We start from the raw sequence: 17,500 nt of genomic DNA, 5'->3' as shown, positions 1-17,500 counted from the left end.
TGCTAGAACAAAAATATAAATTCACTAGCATGGTGGCAGACTTAGTGTTACTTGAAAAGTACCTGAAGGTCTTTACATTAAAATGTTATTATCATAATATTCATACATATTCCTTCTTTAATAAACAATAATGAAAAAACATTTTACATTCTTTTTCTTCAATTTTACTTTGATCAAAATATATTCAAAAAACAAATATTACTCTTTGAGTCCATCTTATTTTTACTGAATTAAGAAAATTATATAAGGTACCTTAAATAACCTTACCTATTGGGATATTTAAAATACTCTTAAATATACTTTAAATATATTTACCAGGTACAAAATATTTATTAAATTTTAGCAGAAGCGTTTGTTCTTTCATTTGGGAGATGAGAAAATTCCATTCTTTTCTTTTTTTTTCACTTGAGAATAAAAACTTTGGCATATTTCTCCAAAACAAAAACACACAACAGAACTATACAATGACTTTTACCAACATCTCAATATAACTAACACTGACAAACATTATTTGTTCAGATATTTCAAATAGCTAATTTTAGTTTAATGTATACACTCCCTGCAGAAAGTACAACTTTTTTTGATATTTCACTATCAATATTCTACTGATCTGAACTGCATGCAAGCAACCCGAAAGGAAGTCCAGATACCTATGCTTATATATGAGGTTAAGTATGTACAATAAAAAGATACAGGTTACAAGGAGCCTAAAATATGTTTAAGGTACAGCTGGAGATGACATTTCCAAATCTGTAAGTCATACTGCTTACCAGAAACAAAATGGAATATCTAAAAAGTATAAAACTGGGAAAAAATCCTTCTATGGAGAACTAGCCGAGATCATAAATTGTTGATAACACAAAATGTAATTGATCTATTAATTATATACTGAAAGCCTAAAAACAGGTTAAGCCACTTATCTCTGTATACAAAATTAATTTTCTCTTTGTACATCTATGGAAAAAATGATACCACAATGCCTCAACTCAGAATGATTTTGTTTGACTTTTCAATATCAATGAAGAAAAACAACAAAACACTAAAGCACATTTGACAGAGACATTGCAGTAGCCATCCATTATAAAATATGAAGCTATGAATACTACTATCAAAAACTTTTTTTTACAAACACAATATTGATACAGCACTTAATTTAGTAAGTATTTCATATCATTCCCTTATCTTAAGCAAAACTTCTTGTGCTTCAGATTACAATATCACAAGCTCACAGTCTTCTACTTCACTGAAGTGGCTATTTAAATCTGATGCCCATTCGTCCATGGATCGCTCCTGAAAATGACAATAACAAAAAGTTAGTACAAGCATAAGAACCAACTGCATCTACACTATTCTTTAGTATATCTTGTAATTCAGGATATACTGCCAATATTTCAAGTGAGTTACATCAAAGCCAAAACTGCAATGCCAAGATATATCTTTCCTTGAAATAACTGATACAAGTACTTTGTCACCAAAGAGTCAATTATTAGTCTTTTCTACCTATCTCGCCTGTTTACCCTTTACCTTGATTTTCAGAAAGGTTCTCTTCTTTTTATTAGAAGTATTTCAGTACTATAATAATCATTATATCAATAATAATAATAACTACTGATCTTTCCCCACTGAATCCAGGTAGCGTGACTGTCACATTATGAACATTTGGCTGAGGGCCAGGTGATGGGAATATGCCATCATGGAAAAATTTGGCTCAAAACTCGGATGACAATAATATGCCATATTGAAATATTAAAAATGCTTCTGCAGAAAAAGATTACTTGATTCCAAAGGGGACACAAAGAATCTTGACACCACTTACAAGCATTCATGTGAACCAAGCCTACAAGCTACACACCCAGGAGAGGTGCCTCTCAAATAAGCCAAATAATGGATTTTGGACCATATATACCAGGATAGAAATAGTAAATAACACAAGAAAAAAAAAACAAATTCACAGAATAGGAAAATCATATGAGTCACTAGCATCTATTAATTGCCTCATTGGTGACTAAATCCCTGAGAAGCTATCTATGTGCAATGAAAATCACAGAAAACACAGTGGACTACTGTACTTAAAACTGCAACCAACTGGGTCAATATGTCATATAATTATGTCTATATATTTACATGCAATGGGTGTACAACTTTTTAGAGGTTGAGAATTTTTGTTGTTATTTTTCTATCTATTACAACTCTCTCTAACCCTGAATCTAAAGACACATCCAGAGAGCAGGCCTGATCAGCACACATGCCCAAGAAGTGGCATCCAAGGTGAGCAAACTGCTACTCACAAAACAGCTGCTTTTAGCCCATAGCTTGCTTGCCTCTAACATCATTTCTCAGGCATGCCCACCAATCATTCCCTCATCTGGACATGCCTTAAAAGGAGAATTCACCATGGCTTAAAATTGCACGTCTTGATTAGGCTATATTTTCTGCATAATAAACCCCAAAATATATAAAATCAGGATAGATCTAACATAAGTATTTTTGGGAGTAATTGGGGGGAAAATGCAACCCCTGAGATGTACCAATGAAAAGAAAAAAGAAAAAAGAAAGAAAAAAAAAAAGTGGAACTTTGATGTTAAAACTATATACGACGAAGCGCAATTATATACTCTTTGTTATACAAAAATTATTTATGAGTTGCCTCCAACCAATATCTTTTTATATGAAATGAGTAGAGCAAGTAAGGGATTCTTAGGGACGGTCCCCTTAACCCATTTACGACAGGTGTCCCACATACGAGACACCCAGAAAAGTAAACATTGTCGGGCGTCCCACCAGTGTGATGCTGGATCGGAGCGCCAGATTCCAGGCAATTAACGCCGGTATATTTTGGAGCAGAAAATAAAAGATTCCGGGTGGCTACAAAATTGGCACGCGGGGCTGGCCCGGACTCTGTCACACTGGTGGGACGCCCAGCAATGTTTATTTTTTCGGGTGTCATATGTGGGATACCCGTCGTTAGTGGGTTAAATGAGGAGTGTGGTTGAGCAGCAATGGGTTTACCAGTGAGGTCAGGGTGGACAGTGCATTGGACTTGGGACTTGGGAAAAGGTGTGAATGAATGGCACAGCTACGGAAAGTGATTTTGCTCACTTGTTTTTGAGGCATTGTTGGAAAAGTAAGGTATTACAGAGTACAGGGATAATCAATCCTACTTGGCTGGGTTAAACAGAGTACTTGAAAGAGTTGTAGAGGAGACAGGAGAAAGAGAACAGAAAAAAAAAGGTGTAGAAAGAGGACAGGAGGAGAGGACAGGAGGAGTGTGGAGTGATGGGGTGCTGTGATGGGAAGGGCAATAAGGCTGAAGACTTGTAATAAGGGAGAAGGAGATAGGGTGCATTTTGGAGGTGGAGTTACCTGAGTAGATGATTTGGGATAGGTTAAGTAGACATCAAGTGTGGCCAAGGGGGTTGTAGCAGCAGTGATACACAGTTTAATTCTTAGATATAACTAGCTTCATATCAACCAACTACTCTAGTATTATACTCCAAACTTTCACATTAAAGTTCAGAGGTGATAAAGAGACCAATCTTTTCATACAAAAGCCTATGAAAAGTGAAAGACAGAAACAGCAGGACCTATCTTGAGGCAATAGTGAGGCAAAGGCACCATGTTAACAGGGAGTTGACTTTCCTTTCCACTGGGGAAGTCTTCTTTACTTACCATATCTACTTCTACTTTGAGATCAATTCATGAAAAAAGACTTCAGAAAATAATAATGATCTCTTAAATCCAGTCGTGTTCTGCCTTTGATTTAACCCGCTGCCACCAGGGAAGGCATATACAGACATGCCATGCCCACTGTGACTTTAGTTTACTGTGTTTGCAAGCTAATTACAAGTAGCATTCTACCTTCTCACCTGTTTTACCCTTTTCCTGGATTTTCAGAAGTATCTTCCAGTATCTTATATTGCTGTTAGTAAAAGTTATTAACATTATAACTATAAAGTCTATAATAATAATAACAACAGCATCAATATTAATAGAATTAGTAAAAAAAAACTTAGTGAAATTGGGTGAGGATACAATGTCAGCTAACTGACTTTATAGCTTGCCTTAATTCATTATTGAGAGAACGACAAAATAAGTATAGAGAACTGTATATATATAAATATATAAATATATTTTTTTCTATTTTTCTTTCTTTCTTTCAGTAATGTGCAAGAATAACTGTATGTTTTTTTTCTGTTCTGTTCTGTTTTTAGGAACGGAATATCTTTTCCACCATTAGGATTTATGTACTGTTCCCTGCACTAGTTTCCTTTATGAATATTGTTCAAGCACCAAGTCAATTCTTAGGCTTTCCATTCCTTGAATTTACACAAAAAAAATGTCTTTTTTTAATGCTATTGACACATATTGACACATTATTGAAATTATGATTATCATAATGTTTTCAAAATACTAATAACAATAAAAATAAAACCTTTAAAAAAATCAAGGAAATGGCTAAACAGGTAAGACAGGTAGGACCTATTATTGAATCCTTGGCAACTAAGCAGTCATAAAGCCACCTCTGTGTAAACAAAATTAATAAACTATAATTACAGTGGACATGTCATGCTAACCAGGACAATTAGGTTAACCCTACTTGCACATCAAACTTATCTGGTGCCATTGAAAAGCTCCCTTATCTCCTCAGATCAGCTTGAGACAAAGAAATTTGTATTGGTCACACTTTTTCCAAATGTCATTCTTAAACAAACCCAATTCCAAAACAAATTTTAAACTTGGGATACATGTCATTCTATTAACCCAATAACCCTGGGTAAAAAAGTTTGGCAAGTGGATATGATTGCAGGGTTGTTGGTGCACATCAACAGTTTCCCTTGTTTGTGACATTCAGCACCTAAAAGCTTTATTTTGATATAATTTTTTAAAATATAAAAATTTGAAAGGTTTACCTTCCCTTTCACTGCTTCCACAGAAATGTTGCCACTACTATCAGAGAGAAACCTCCATCCAATGAGCCGACAGTGCAGGAATGGTTGTGATTCAATAATACCCGCTACTTTGTCCACAACAGCCAGGGCATGTAAGGAGCAAGGGGTTATTATCTTAGTCTGATGTTAGACTCTCTACCATGTGTACGTTACTTCTGTGGCAAGATGCTTTGCTGGTAATGTAATCCATAAAATAGCAATGAGGCCTCATACCTGTTTGTATCAAAGCCACAATCCAGGTATTTATTGATGCATATACTGCATAGAAACAAATACACCAATTACCCACACACCAGTTAATCACATACACTGCCAGGTCTATGCCTATCCTGGAGATTAGGCCTTTCAATTTTTAGCTTGGCCAGAAGAATTGGCTTAAAATACCAGCAAAAAAATCCAAGGGAAAAAGACTGCCTTCTGATAACATATGTTGATATTTGTATTCCAATATATTTTCATCTACTCAGAAAAGATCATATTTATATCTGTGTATTTAAAAAAGTCTGAGGATTTTATATTACATTTGTTACTGTTACTAATTATAAACTATGACTCAAAATGAAACCTTCAATTTGTGAAGAAATACTCTCATCTAGCCAGAATGTGTGTACAATTCTGATATATGATAATGGTTAAAAATACAGGTGGCAAATTCATATCAGTGTACAAACATAAGTAATATATATTCAACTAACATACCTTATTGCCTGCATTTTAGAAATGCCTCAAGATGTTAACAATTTACCCTCAACAAAGCATGAAATACTTACAAAAACACTATTCACTTTCTTTTTCTTCTTCAAGACCTTTCCTTTGCCAGAAGTGAATGTGTCCGATATCGAGGAGTCATTGCTTGACTGTGAACTATTAGCGTCCACTTTCTTGCTCTTCTTGGGTGCCCTCTTTGTCTGAGGCTTCTTCTTTCTCTTTGGCTTCTCAGGAGAGGTATCCTGTAGGCCAGAGATAATTACTAAGCTGCTAAACTAACTATATGAAAAATTGTTCAAGATGGTGAATACCTTTCTGTAATCTCAGATTTGGTTATTTGGGGTGGGGGTGGGGGGGGATCTGAAATCAGCTACAATACTAATATATATATAATTCATATACTAAACAGATCAGCCTTTTTCTATCACAGAAATGAATCAGAACTTGCTTTCAATGTTAGTTCCAATGCAGTCTTTATGAAACAATAATTTCTTACAACAATACTGATAGCAACATAAGCATTATCACAGTAATAACATTGTTGTTATAAGTCATAACAATAATAATCATAATCACAGTAAAAGCAAATCATACAATAAGAAGTCCTTACAAGGTTTATGGGCATAGGCCTATAGAAAAATGGTAACTGAATTTATAAAAGGATTACCATGTAAATAACTCTTTTGCCCCTTTCTGTTCTCAGTTTCAAGAAGGCAAAGAAAGGAAAGTTTTAAAAAATTTAATGATGTAGATACTTGAGCACTGGAGGGGTCAGAACCAAGAAAAAATTATATATGAATGGTATAAAATATTCTCATCTTGCAAAAGTTCATAAAAAATGAATATCCACAGATGTATATAAGAAGCATTAAGAAGATAGACAAAACCTTGAAATTTCTGCATTCCAAAGAAACATTGCCTTGTCTATATATTTACATTTCTTTATAAACTTACCTCATCCTCTGTTTCTGTTGCTGTATCCCCTCCTCCATATTCCTTTACGAATTTCTTCCTTATTTCTTCTAAGACTCCTCTGTCATAAGATTTTCTTGCTGGCTGGAAAGCAAGAATTCTAATATATATACACATCTGACTTTGAAAAATACTTTTAAGCTGTGAATATGGCAGGACACATTTTTGTACTTCTATGATATTAAATGTAGGACTAATGCCAACAATATGGATTTTCATTAACTTTTTAAGATATACAGGTTTATACTGAAAAGAAATCTAAAGTATTTGATTTCTGAAAAATACCTTAGAAAATGATTTTTCCGGTGAATTTCCTAGCTGCCTGGCATCATATTCTTGGCCAGATGAAGATAATTGTTCCTTCTGTGGGACTTGATTGAGTAACATCTCATCCAGTGTCAGCTGGCGCTCTGTACCCTCTTCCTCTTCAAAAAGAAGTGACACATTTCCAACAGTCTCCTGCTCTTTTTCTTCATTGTTCTTTATGTTAACCTGTCTCTTGGGTCTGTTAATACTGGCTTCAGTTGGCTTTTTGACAACAGGCTTGGTTCTTGGACCTTTCCTAACTCTTGATCTTGAGTTCTGACTTACATTGGACATTTGTGAAACGGACATTGTGGTTGTGCTGCGACCATGAGCTATCATGCTAGCTGAACAACTTATGGACGAGTAACTTTTCACACCAGGGCGAAGACGACTCCAGGAAAAACGGGAGGGCATGACCGAAGACTGATTAGGTGGCTGGCAATATGACATAAAGCTATCTGTCATATTTGTAATTTGGAGTTGTGAATTTTGGCCTGTTCTCTGGACTGGAGAAAGATTTAATCCACTTTCCTCAACCTCAATTTCATCATCAAAACCAAAACACACAGCAATATCTTCTTTGACCTCTTTGGGTGGCAGTGGTTCATCAACAGTCAAAGATACCATATTCTCTACCCTTGGAGTTGATGAGCCTCCAATATATTTGGACATGTGTTTTGATATGGCTGGAGTAGGTAGTGTACTAGCCGATACCATTGGCATAGTTACCGGAGAACCTGCTGGACCAGGTACAAATGAACTTGCAGTTTCTCCTTCAAATCCTTCAAATACATCTTCAGTATCATGTGTATCAAAATAATCATCATAATCATATTCTACTGCAACATTTGTTCTTTCTGATTCATTGCCTCTTGCCTTTCCATTCTCTCTAATCCTAGAATTTTCATTTCCATCCTCTCTCATAGATTCTTTCCCACTTAACCTTGTTGACTCCTCCCCTACAGGTCTACAAAATTTGGGTGCTAGAATGCTCGTCTGCCAACTTGGATCTGTAGTCAGAAGTGTTGGCTTTGTTCTAGGCTTAGGTTTTTCTCGCTTTGTACGTCTTGTTCTCTTTCTTCTGGATTTCTTTGTTATTCCCTCTTCATCAGCATTGAAAGTAAACTCAAACACATCTCCTCCAATCCTTAGAGATCTTCTTTTCTTTTCTGTTGGTGTCTTACTCTTCTTCCTCCAAGTATTCCAGATAGGCAATTTGGGTTTGCTTGATATTGACGATTCATTTGGAGATTCTGCTGCTTTTCCAGCCGGAATGCTGGGTGAAGTTCCCGAAGGTTCCTTCGTGATTCTAGTAATTTTCTTGGACTGGGAGGGTGTTTCTGAAAGGGGTTTCTTACCCTTTACTGGAGGGGAAGAAACATTTTTTCCTGGCTGAAGCTTTCTTCCTTTTGCTCTTTTATTCACTGGCGATACTTCATCTTCTTGTGTTCTGCTTTCATCAATATTCTGTCGAAGTTTACCTTTGTTAGCTGCTGTATCTGTACCTTTGGTTACTGTTTTACTTCCAAGTTTGTTGACACTTTCTTCTGAGGTACTGGGGGAGACTTTGTTTGCATCTGATTTTTCATCAGGCTTTGCCTTTCTGGCACTAGATCTTTTTACTAGAGTTTGAACAACAATCTCTTCTTTATTCCCATGATCAGTTTCCTCAACTGCAGACTTTGCCCTTTTTCCACTACTCCTAGGGCCTCTAGTCTTACCTTTATTTTCTTTGTTAATTTTGGGAACAGTTTTGTTTTCTGATGATTTTTCTTGCATTGCTCTAGTCCTGGTGGAACGTCGAGCTGAAGGCTCCGAATTTATATTTTCCTTATCTGGTTCGGGGATCTGATCTGCAATTTTATCTGTGGCTGAAGCAGGCGGAGAATCCTTTAGCACTTCTTTTCTTCCTCTTCTTTTAGTTACAGTCTTTATGCCTTCTGTCATATTTTGCTCCTTGCTCTTGTTATCTTTTTTCTCCGGTTTCTCTACATGGGAGCCCTGTATTTTCTTCCCTCGTGTGGATTTCCTTACTGGAGCTTCAGTAACGTTCTCCTTATCTACATCTTTGCTGCTTTCTAGCTTCCTTTTAGCCTGGCTTTGTGTTACAGCATTTGGTTTCTTGCCAACAGTACTAAAATGCATAATATTATTCTTCTCCATCAAGGGGGATGATAAAGGATTCTGTACAGCATTTTTTTCTTTTATAACATTTTTGTTTTCTTTATTTTGCTGTTCCACTCTTGAAGCTAGAGGCTTCCTGCGACCTATAATAGGTGATGATGGGGTTCCTGTAATCAGATCTGCCTCTATTTTTTTGGCAAGAGACTGAGGTGTTCTTCCATTGGACCTCAGCTGGGATAAAACCTTCCTCTGAAGAACAGGAGACATTACTCCCTTTGGTGTGGGGGTTGACTGCCCTCGTCTTTGGGCTGGAGCCATGATGAGTCACTTGGTACCTCGCAGGTCACACTAGAAGAAAAAATCTGCCACAGAATCTGAAACAAAAACTTTGTGCTTGAGAGGCTTAAACTCAATATTTCTTGCAAATGCAGCGTTTCTCTACTAAAAAGAATTTTCATAACTGTATAAATTAAAATATAAAAAAATATAATGTTTACCATTTTCACTGTCCATTCTTAAGAATGTATTACTGAGAAGGGTTAAAACAAATGAAAAATAATATGCTTATTATGGGAATCAATTAATTTAATCTAGTTAAGAATAAGGGACAAATGGAGGTTTATTCAAGTAATTGTATATCTATATTTCTTACTTATTAAAAAATTATTTTTTTACTGACATTCTTCCTATAAGACAGCAAATACAGTCAAATTAATTATCAAAAACTAAATAATTATGATATTATAGGTCCTTATAAAAAATATTTATTCAACAACTATGATAAGCAATTGAATAACAGTACTGCTAATGGAAAGTTCTACTTCACTGTAGTTTCTAACTAGTTATTATAGTCAGGCAAACCAATACATTACACTATAATAATTAAAGTACCTATACCGTTGTTAATTACTAAATAAATGTAATTCCAGTAAAACTACAGAATAGTTCTACATTAGTATAAAAAATAAAACAGATGATGAATCTAGACAGCAGTATTTCATAACATTTTGGAATTTGCTGCTCCACTGAAGATTTCCTCTCACTGCACTTCTCTTTCCAGCAACCGTGTATACAATCAAATGAAAACTTTGGGGAGTAAATTAACCCCTCATTGATGGGTACAGCTATAGCAGTCATCCCGTAATCATGTATTACTTGTCTACATGTCATAATTCATTCGCTCAGCAAGAGGGTTGGGCAGTTGATAGCAGCACAAACCCTGCCAGAAAATTTAAACGGTTGTGTAATAATTCCAACACAGAAAATTCTGGCCCTGTCATGATTGGGATAAGCAAATCTACTATGCTAAAGCTCTTTAGATGGAAAGGAAGGAAGGAAGGAAGGAAGGAAGGAAGGAAGGAAGGAAGGAAGGAAGGAAGGAAGGAAGGAAGGAAGGAAGAAAGGAAGGAAGGAAGAAAGAAAGAAAGCAAGAAAGCAAGAAAGAAAGCAAGAAAGAAAGAAAGCAAGAAAGAAAGCAAGAAAGAAAGCAAGAAAGAAAGAAAGAAAGAAAGAAAGAAAGAAAGAAAGAAAGAAAGAAAGAAAGAAAGAAAGAAAGAAAGAAAGAAAGAAAGAAAGAAAGAAAGAAAGAAAGAAAGAAAGAAAAACTTTTGAGAAGGGTATACCACATATCAAATATTGTCAATATTTGCTAGATGGTCTCAGAAAATATTTACATTTTAATCCATTAACTCCAGGCTGAAGAATAGGAGACAGGATTATGCCATTTTGGAACATTCCGGCTAAGAGTTAGGGGTGACAGAAATTTGTTGTCATGAAAAATTCAGCATGCCACAGAGACAGGATTAACTCGACACTAAAGCTCTTGAAGGATATTTTGACTCTGTGGGCATTTAGAAAGGGGCTCTAGAATTATTTACACCAGTAAACAAGGGTGGAATGTACAATCTGTAACCCATAGCTGGAAGAGCATCAGCTCCAAGAAGCACACTATTTCCATGCTCACAATTCAATTCCTGCCTGCCATGACCAGCAGGCAGGAATAGTATAAAATATTAAAATTACACAAATAACAATATATTGCTTATTGTTATTGTTATTACACAAGAGTTGCAGACTATCCAGAGAGATGATCTGGACCTTATGGATCCTGTGTAAGGATAACAGCTTAAATCATAATCTTGAGACAGCCTATCAAATGACAAATATTGACATTGGAAAATGGTGAAAAACAAACAAAAAACATGTACACCGAAAATGAGATAAAAACATTGCAATGAGGTGTGAAAGAGTTTTGACAATGGACAGTAGGTTTTGTGTAGGCTGTGCCTACAAACCACAAATAACTATTGAAATGAGCCTAAAGCCTGGATTTTAGCTCCCAGCCATAATACATCAAACTTATTGCCTGATGAAAATAATGAACAATGAATGACCCTTTCTATCATGCTTCCTCTTCCTCTAAGCTATGACACAACACTAAAAGAGACGATTTTAATCATATCATTGTGGTTTCACTGAAAGTGGAAAATCTTTATAACCGTTTCATGTGACTAATACAGGCAATAATGGACCCAATAGATTATAAGAGGCTTTACAAATGCAAAGTCCCTTTTCATAGTCAGCCAGTCAAATCAGTTGTGAGTGTATAATGGCATCAGCTGTCAACTAAGGGAGGGTGGAAAGGCACTGGCAGCTTAGTATACATTCCCTTTACAATATGGTCCAGTCCACTTTGATACATCATCATATCTTGTGCCAGCACTGCAGCCAATACAGGGCATCTTGGTTTGCTTCATGTAGGTCTTGGTTGGTGACATTTGGACTCAGTTCACAATCACAGAAAATGTGTCCCATTGTTTGGTTTGGATGAAAACATTGATACAGCTGAGTTCCCCTGTCCCCATTTCAGAAGGTTATCTCTAGTCCTTCCTATTCCACTCCAATTTGACATAGAAATATGGTAATTGCAGCAGCTCTTTCAACCTTCACCCTTCACTGGTAAACAATCAACTGATATGAATTTGCTTTTAACTAATGTGCATTTGCATAGAACAAAAACACATGTTAGGAAAACATTCAATGCATCTATAGATCAACAACTAAAATTTAAATCAGAGGCTAATCCTAAGCAAGGATTGTCTCATGTTGCTTATTGCTCAGGGCATTGTAATCAACAGTTCTAAGCTGGTGAGACATACAATAGAAATACAATTGGGTTTATCATCAAACAATTAACCAGTTTACATTTTGTTTTTACATTTGGCAGAAATCAAATACACTTCATACATTTTGTCTCCATTTCCCCCATTCAAACCCCATAGGTCACATCAAACTATATGAGGAATACTAAAACTTGTCTATGAGTCCTGTTGTGATAGACCGAATATTTACCTAAAATTGCTATGACAGAATAAATCTTTAGGTAATTTTCCTGCTGCTATGTAAACTTTAGCAAGCTATGCTTACAAAAACTTATCAAATCAATGAAAGCTCAATAGAACAAGCTGATGTTAGAATGCTATCTCTCAAATGAAATCTCTGACTTCTGAATGAAAATAATGTTGTGCTGATGCATTGAGGTGAAAGTTCTTAATGCTATGCATTCAGGCACAAAACTTTCAGATGTTAATATCTATTTACTTGTGTTATCCAGGTTCCGTCTCAAATGAGTATAACAATGTGAATGTTTTTCAACTTGGAAGTGGGTATATATAGCTCAGCAACCCCTTTAAGTTTTAAAACTTGCTTGTGGATGTCTATCAAAATACTATTTGCTGAATAACATTAATGTCACATGAAGAACCCTCATAAATAAGGAAGATATAATTTCTCCTAGCATATGACATAACTGACTGGATTCAACTTATACATTTTGGTCGGTTAATCTTTAGGGTATGACTGCACTGAGGTAGGGCAAATTGAATATAATATTCTTATAGAGAACAAAGAGTTGCAGTCAATACAAGATATATTTTGAAGACAGGAACGGTAACGCCAAAAATAAAGGAAAAATATTGCAGAAAGTGCCGCTCAGCCTTAGTCCACTCGGTGCTCCCGAGTTTCAGCTCCATCTTGCTGTGCATACCGAGGTAGAGACAATGTTTCCCAGAGGGTGTTAGGGGGCAAAGCCCCCCCATCAACTTGCCCTTCAGGCACACCCAGTCACAGCAACTAAGAATAATGAATAAACTTTTTGACATGGAGTTAGAGATTTAGTCTTTGGCGAGTGAGTTCATACTGTAAAGACCTGTTGGTCAATATTCAGAACACCTTCACATACCCAGTCATGATGAGAATGGTATCAATGGATTTCTCTCACCATCTACTACCAATATATGTAAAATACTTGCCATGAAAACCCCCCAACTCACCACATTCTTTGCTCCAATAGCAGGGGAGGGAATGAAAGATACCAGGGATATTACTGGGTAAAATATGAATCATATAAACCAAATACATCACTTTAATAACAATATACATAATACAAATCCCTATCTTATCTAACACTATGGGTTGTGCCCCCAACAACCCCCCTACAGGGCTGTCAACCCTCAAACCTCGCCTGAGAAGACAAAGAATTTCCCAAGTAATCACAGGACGATAGATATGCTCAATAGGTAGGGTGAACATGGCAAGACACTGCCAAGGTATGAAACTATATACTGACCGATTCTACATATATTATTCATATTTTGTCCAGCAACTATCCTGGTACTTTTCATGCCTTCCCCTGTTATCAGGTCAAAGACTGTGGGTCTTAGTGGGGGGAAGGTTCCACGCCATAATTTCTATGTACGTGGGAAATAGAGTATGAGAAATCCATCGATACCAGTTATCGATACCATCATTATGACAAGTTATGTGAATGTATTCTGAACATTTACCAAATTACATTCTGATGGGCATATAATTCAAAATGTTTCAGTTACATATCTTTCTCTGCGAAGATATTAATTAGCATTTAGTACTTGCTTCCACTAGTTTTTACAGTCTCACTTCACTTTCCCTTTACTGCACATCCAGCATCAGAGGCACAATGAACCAAAATTAATCAAAACCATTCCAGGTAATTAGTAAATGCCCTGAGTAAGACCACACCGTAAGTAGCGGACACGTAACACTACAGCAAGGAATTTCTCGAATGAGTTCTGTTGTCGTATTGCCACCTGTTATTTTGAGTTTCAGCCAAAATAAATATAAGGCAACTACATTTACTGTTAGAGATCGGAGGAACAAAATGGGAATAAGAGAGAAACTTTTAAATCAATTATATTGGCTAATTCAAACTACTGCAAATTTACTCGCACAGAATTTTGAGGTCAAAGATTTGTCATTCACGTAAAACGTTTATATAAGATCAATTACACATATTTATACCTTAACATTCCATTTTCACTAAAGTCCAATACATCAATGTGGTCTTACCTCACTTATTGTCGCATTTTCCCGGGTGTTAAATCCGTAAATCCAACATTAAAACACACACACAAAGTTTGTTTCAACCTCAACGTTTTCGAATGTTGTGGTGCTGGCGGGCGGCGGCCTCTGCGCATGCGCGGACCAGAGAATGAGGCTCGCGCGCTAGTTAGTTATTTTCTATTCGTTTTGAACAAAGATTGTGAGTATTCTTTGATTTTGATTCGTAAATCTTGTAGGTATATGAATTTCACATAGCTACTTCAGGAGTATTTAAAGATAGGAATGAGGGGTTTAAAATTCATGACTATTAGTACATATACGCCGTCTGCATGTGCAGATTTTCAATCACAAATATTTTATTTCTGACATTATATTCTATGATATTGTTACTATAATTATAGTAACCAGTAATGTCTAAGAAAATGCGAATAAAAATGTGATAGTTATTGCTCCCCCCCCCACACACACACACTTTTTTCTCTGTTACACGGGTCATTTTTTCATGTTTTCCCTATGTATTTTGGTAAGCAGACCATATATGACGTTTAGTGTCAAATAGGTCATAACTGGAGCGGCATTGGTTATTATTTAGAAAAATACAAGATGTGTTTTTTTTCGTGATTTCATTACCTATAATACAGGTGATATACAATACATGTGAGATATCAGTCATAGAATGCAAAACTATGCGGTTTAACACGTGTCTTTGGTTATTTCACCCAGTAAGATCAGCTGCAAGGCTCTACGTAATATCAAATGATTTTTTTTTTTAGTCAACTGCGGCTGGCCAAGTCCTAAAACGTAGACTTGTTTAATTCGTTTAAACTATCACGGAAAATAGACGTGTATGAATAGTAAGAAAACACCGTAATAATAATATGAATTTCACTGGATGCCTTTCTTTCAAAGATGACAAATTACCTTGTGATTTGAATAAAATAAGGAATGTAATACGAAAGTTGCGCTCTCTGGTGCTGCGGTAAGACCCATCGCTCAAGCTCGCTTCCTGTCTTAACTCGATCATTCTCTCTCTCTCTCTCTCTCTCTCTCTCTCTCTCTCTCTCTCTCTCTCTCTCTCTCTCTCTCTCTCTCTCTCTCTCTCTCTCTTTCTCTCTCTCTCTCTCTCTCTCTCGTACCAACCATCACAGAGAGATGGCGTATTTTTTGTACTTTTTGACCTGCTGTGACCTAGTGTGACCTCTGCCTGCCTAATCACCTAGACAAAGGGGCCTACAAAGACCTTTCGATTTCTAGTGAACGAGTGCGTGGCCATGTTCATAAAATATCTATAAGGATCCAAAGCGACTTACAGTGAATTTGGAAAAATGATTTTTTATTAGATACACGTAGTTATATGGAGAATCTGATCGTTCTCTACGCTGACCGCACCCAGAGCAAATAGGTAAGGTCAGTTTGTGGACGACATTTCGGCGAGTGATCTGACCTCAGAACACCACTGAATGGCTACCCAGGTCCGTTTCTCTTTGTTGACGGACATCTCGGCAAGTGACACAAATGCCGGCAACAAACGAACAAAGAAAAAGACAATTAAGTAATGAGTCTACAGAACTTGTATCCCCCGGTCATCTATGTGCATACTTCAAGAGGGATACAAAGCTAGCGACAAATGGGGACAAAGAACATTCGGTGTCTCAAGTGCTGAAGATTGTCCCATTTAACAAGACTAAAGGAGTCCCAGAATTAAAAAAGGACGAAACAATATCTATGCACGGTGTAAGAAGGAAGAAATTCTTACCCGTATAACTACTATCGGAGTGGCAGGAGAAATCCGCGAAATAAGCAGAGCTTATGGCAAAGGGAAATTGACACCAATGACATCACGGAATACGATGAAAAGATTCTACACGCTAAACGTATTCAGTTTAATGATAGGATGACACAGCGACTCAGCATCACATATGAAGGGGAGAAAATACCCCAAACCATCAAAACTGTGGAGGGCATGGCACCTTTCAGGTGCGCTGTCTCCAAATCACTCCCCCCATTTTGCGCCAACTGTTCAAGAAGGGGGCACGGGGTACGCGCTTGCCCCGCGACCAGCCGCATTGTAGGTAATGCGCGGCCGCTCACATGAGCAGGGAGTGCACCGAAAAATCACATATGGAAATGTGTCAGTTGCAGACATGACCATAATGCAAACTCTCCATTATGTGCATATTATCCAAACGACAGAGAAAACAAATTACCTGGTGAGGTATGCTGAACGAAAACAGTCGGTATCTCTGGCCTTACTATCGGCATCAGCTCCTACTCCAGCGCCAGCTTCAAGGTCTGCTTCAGCCCCATTAATGCCAGTGTCTGCTCCTGCTTCCTTGGCATAGTATTCAGAACCTGCTTTGACGTCGACATCGCTTTCGACATCTACAACTCAGCAGTTCCGGCTTCTGCACCTGCTTCAGTGCCAGCGCCGACCCCCACACCACAGGAAAGACAGGACCTACTGCACATGTTGAAGCAGAAGATAGAACAAAAATGATGCTCATTAGGCAGCAGCAATTCGCTCAGCAACTACAGTTCCAGGAGAACATGTTTTCAATGCTCCTTGAACAACGGTTTACCCCTCTGCAACATGTAACAGAACTTGAAAATCATTAGCTGACAACAGGTGGCCCACAGTGAATTTTAATGTGCCACAATGGAGCACTAAGGCTTAAGGAAACACGGTTCATTTTTGTAAAATCATATCTACGTGTTCTTTCAGTCATTGGAGAGTTAACAAATAAGGCGAGCATTAAGGTGCAGCCCTTCAGGCATCTATATTTAATGTTTGACTTTGGCTCTTGAGTCAATGTAAGTTCAGCCAGATTAGGTAGATGCTTGAACATCTTTCCCTGTTTTTTAACAGGACATGTAAATTACTCAGTATTTTTTCAAATCAAATCAATCTCTCTATCTCCTTCTCTCTCCCTCCCCACCTCTCTCTCTCCCTCTCTCTCTCTCTCTCTCTCTCTCTCTCTCTCTCTCTCTCTCTCTCTCTCTCTCTCTCTCTCTCTCTCTCTCTCTCTCTCTCTCTCTCTCTCTATCCCTCTCTCCCTCTCTCT

The 17,500-nt window shown here is 37.1% G+C and overlaps 1 protein-coding gene across 1 annotated transcript in view; it reads right to left on the bottom strand.

Moving 5' to 3' along the window:
• LOC113823353 (peptidyl-prolyl cis-trans isomerase G) overlaps nucleotides 1-14,567 on the bottom strand; it is a 14,839-nt gene extending 272 nt beyond the window's left edge. Inside the window, exons 1-5 of the mRNA XM_027375981.2 lie at nucleotides 14,445-14,567; nucleotides 6,915-9,433; nucleotides 6,612-6,713; nucleotides 5,720-5,899; nucleotides 1-1,290 (exon numbers count right to left, since the gene is read on the bottom strand). The exon at nucleotides 1-1,290 is cut by the window's left edge and continues 272 nt beyond it. Of these exons, the coding sequence (XP_027231782.2) occupies nucleotides 1,210-1,290; nucleotides 5,720-5,899; nucleotides 6,612-6,713; nucleotides 6,915-9,377 (2,826 nt within the window). The 5' untranslated portion in view covers nucleotides 9,378-9,433; nucleotides 14,445-14,567 and the 3' untranslated portion in view covers nucleotides 1-1,209. The remainder of the gene's footprint in view (nucleotides 1,291-5,719; nucleotides 5,900-6,611; nucleotides 6,714-6,914; nucleotides 9,434-14,444) is intronic.
• Nucleotides 14,568-17,500: the final 2,933 nt, after the last annotated feature.

Source organism: Penaeus vannamei, chromosome 21 (assembly GCF_042767895.1).
Source record: "Penaeus vannamei isolate JL-2024 chromosome 21, ASM4276789v1, whole genome shotgun sequence".
NCBI classification, from domain to species: domain Eukaryota; kingdom Metazoa; phylum Arthropoda; class Malacostraca; order Decapoda; family Penaeidae; genus Penaeus; species Penaeus vannamei.
Note: the sequence above shows the minus strand (reverse complement) of the source record. Positions and strands in the feature narration are given on the sequence as shown.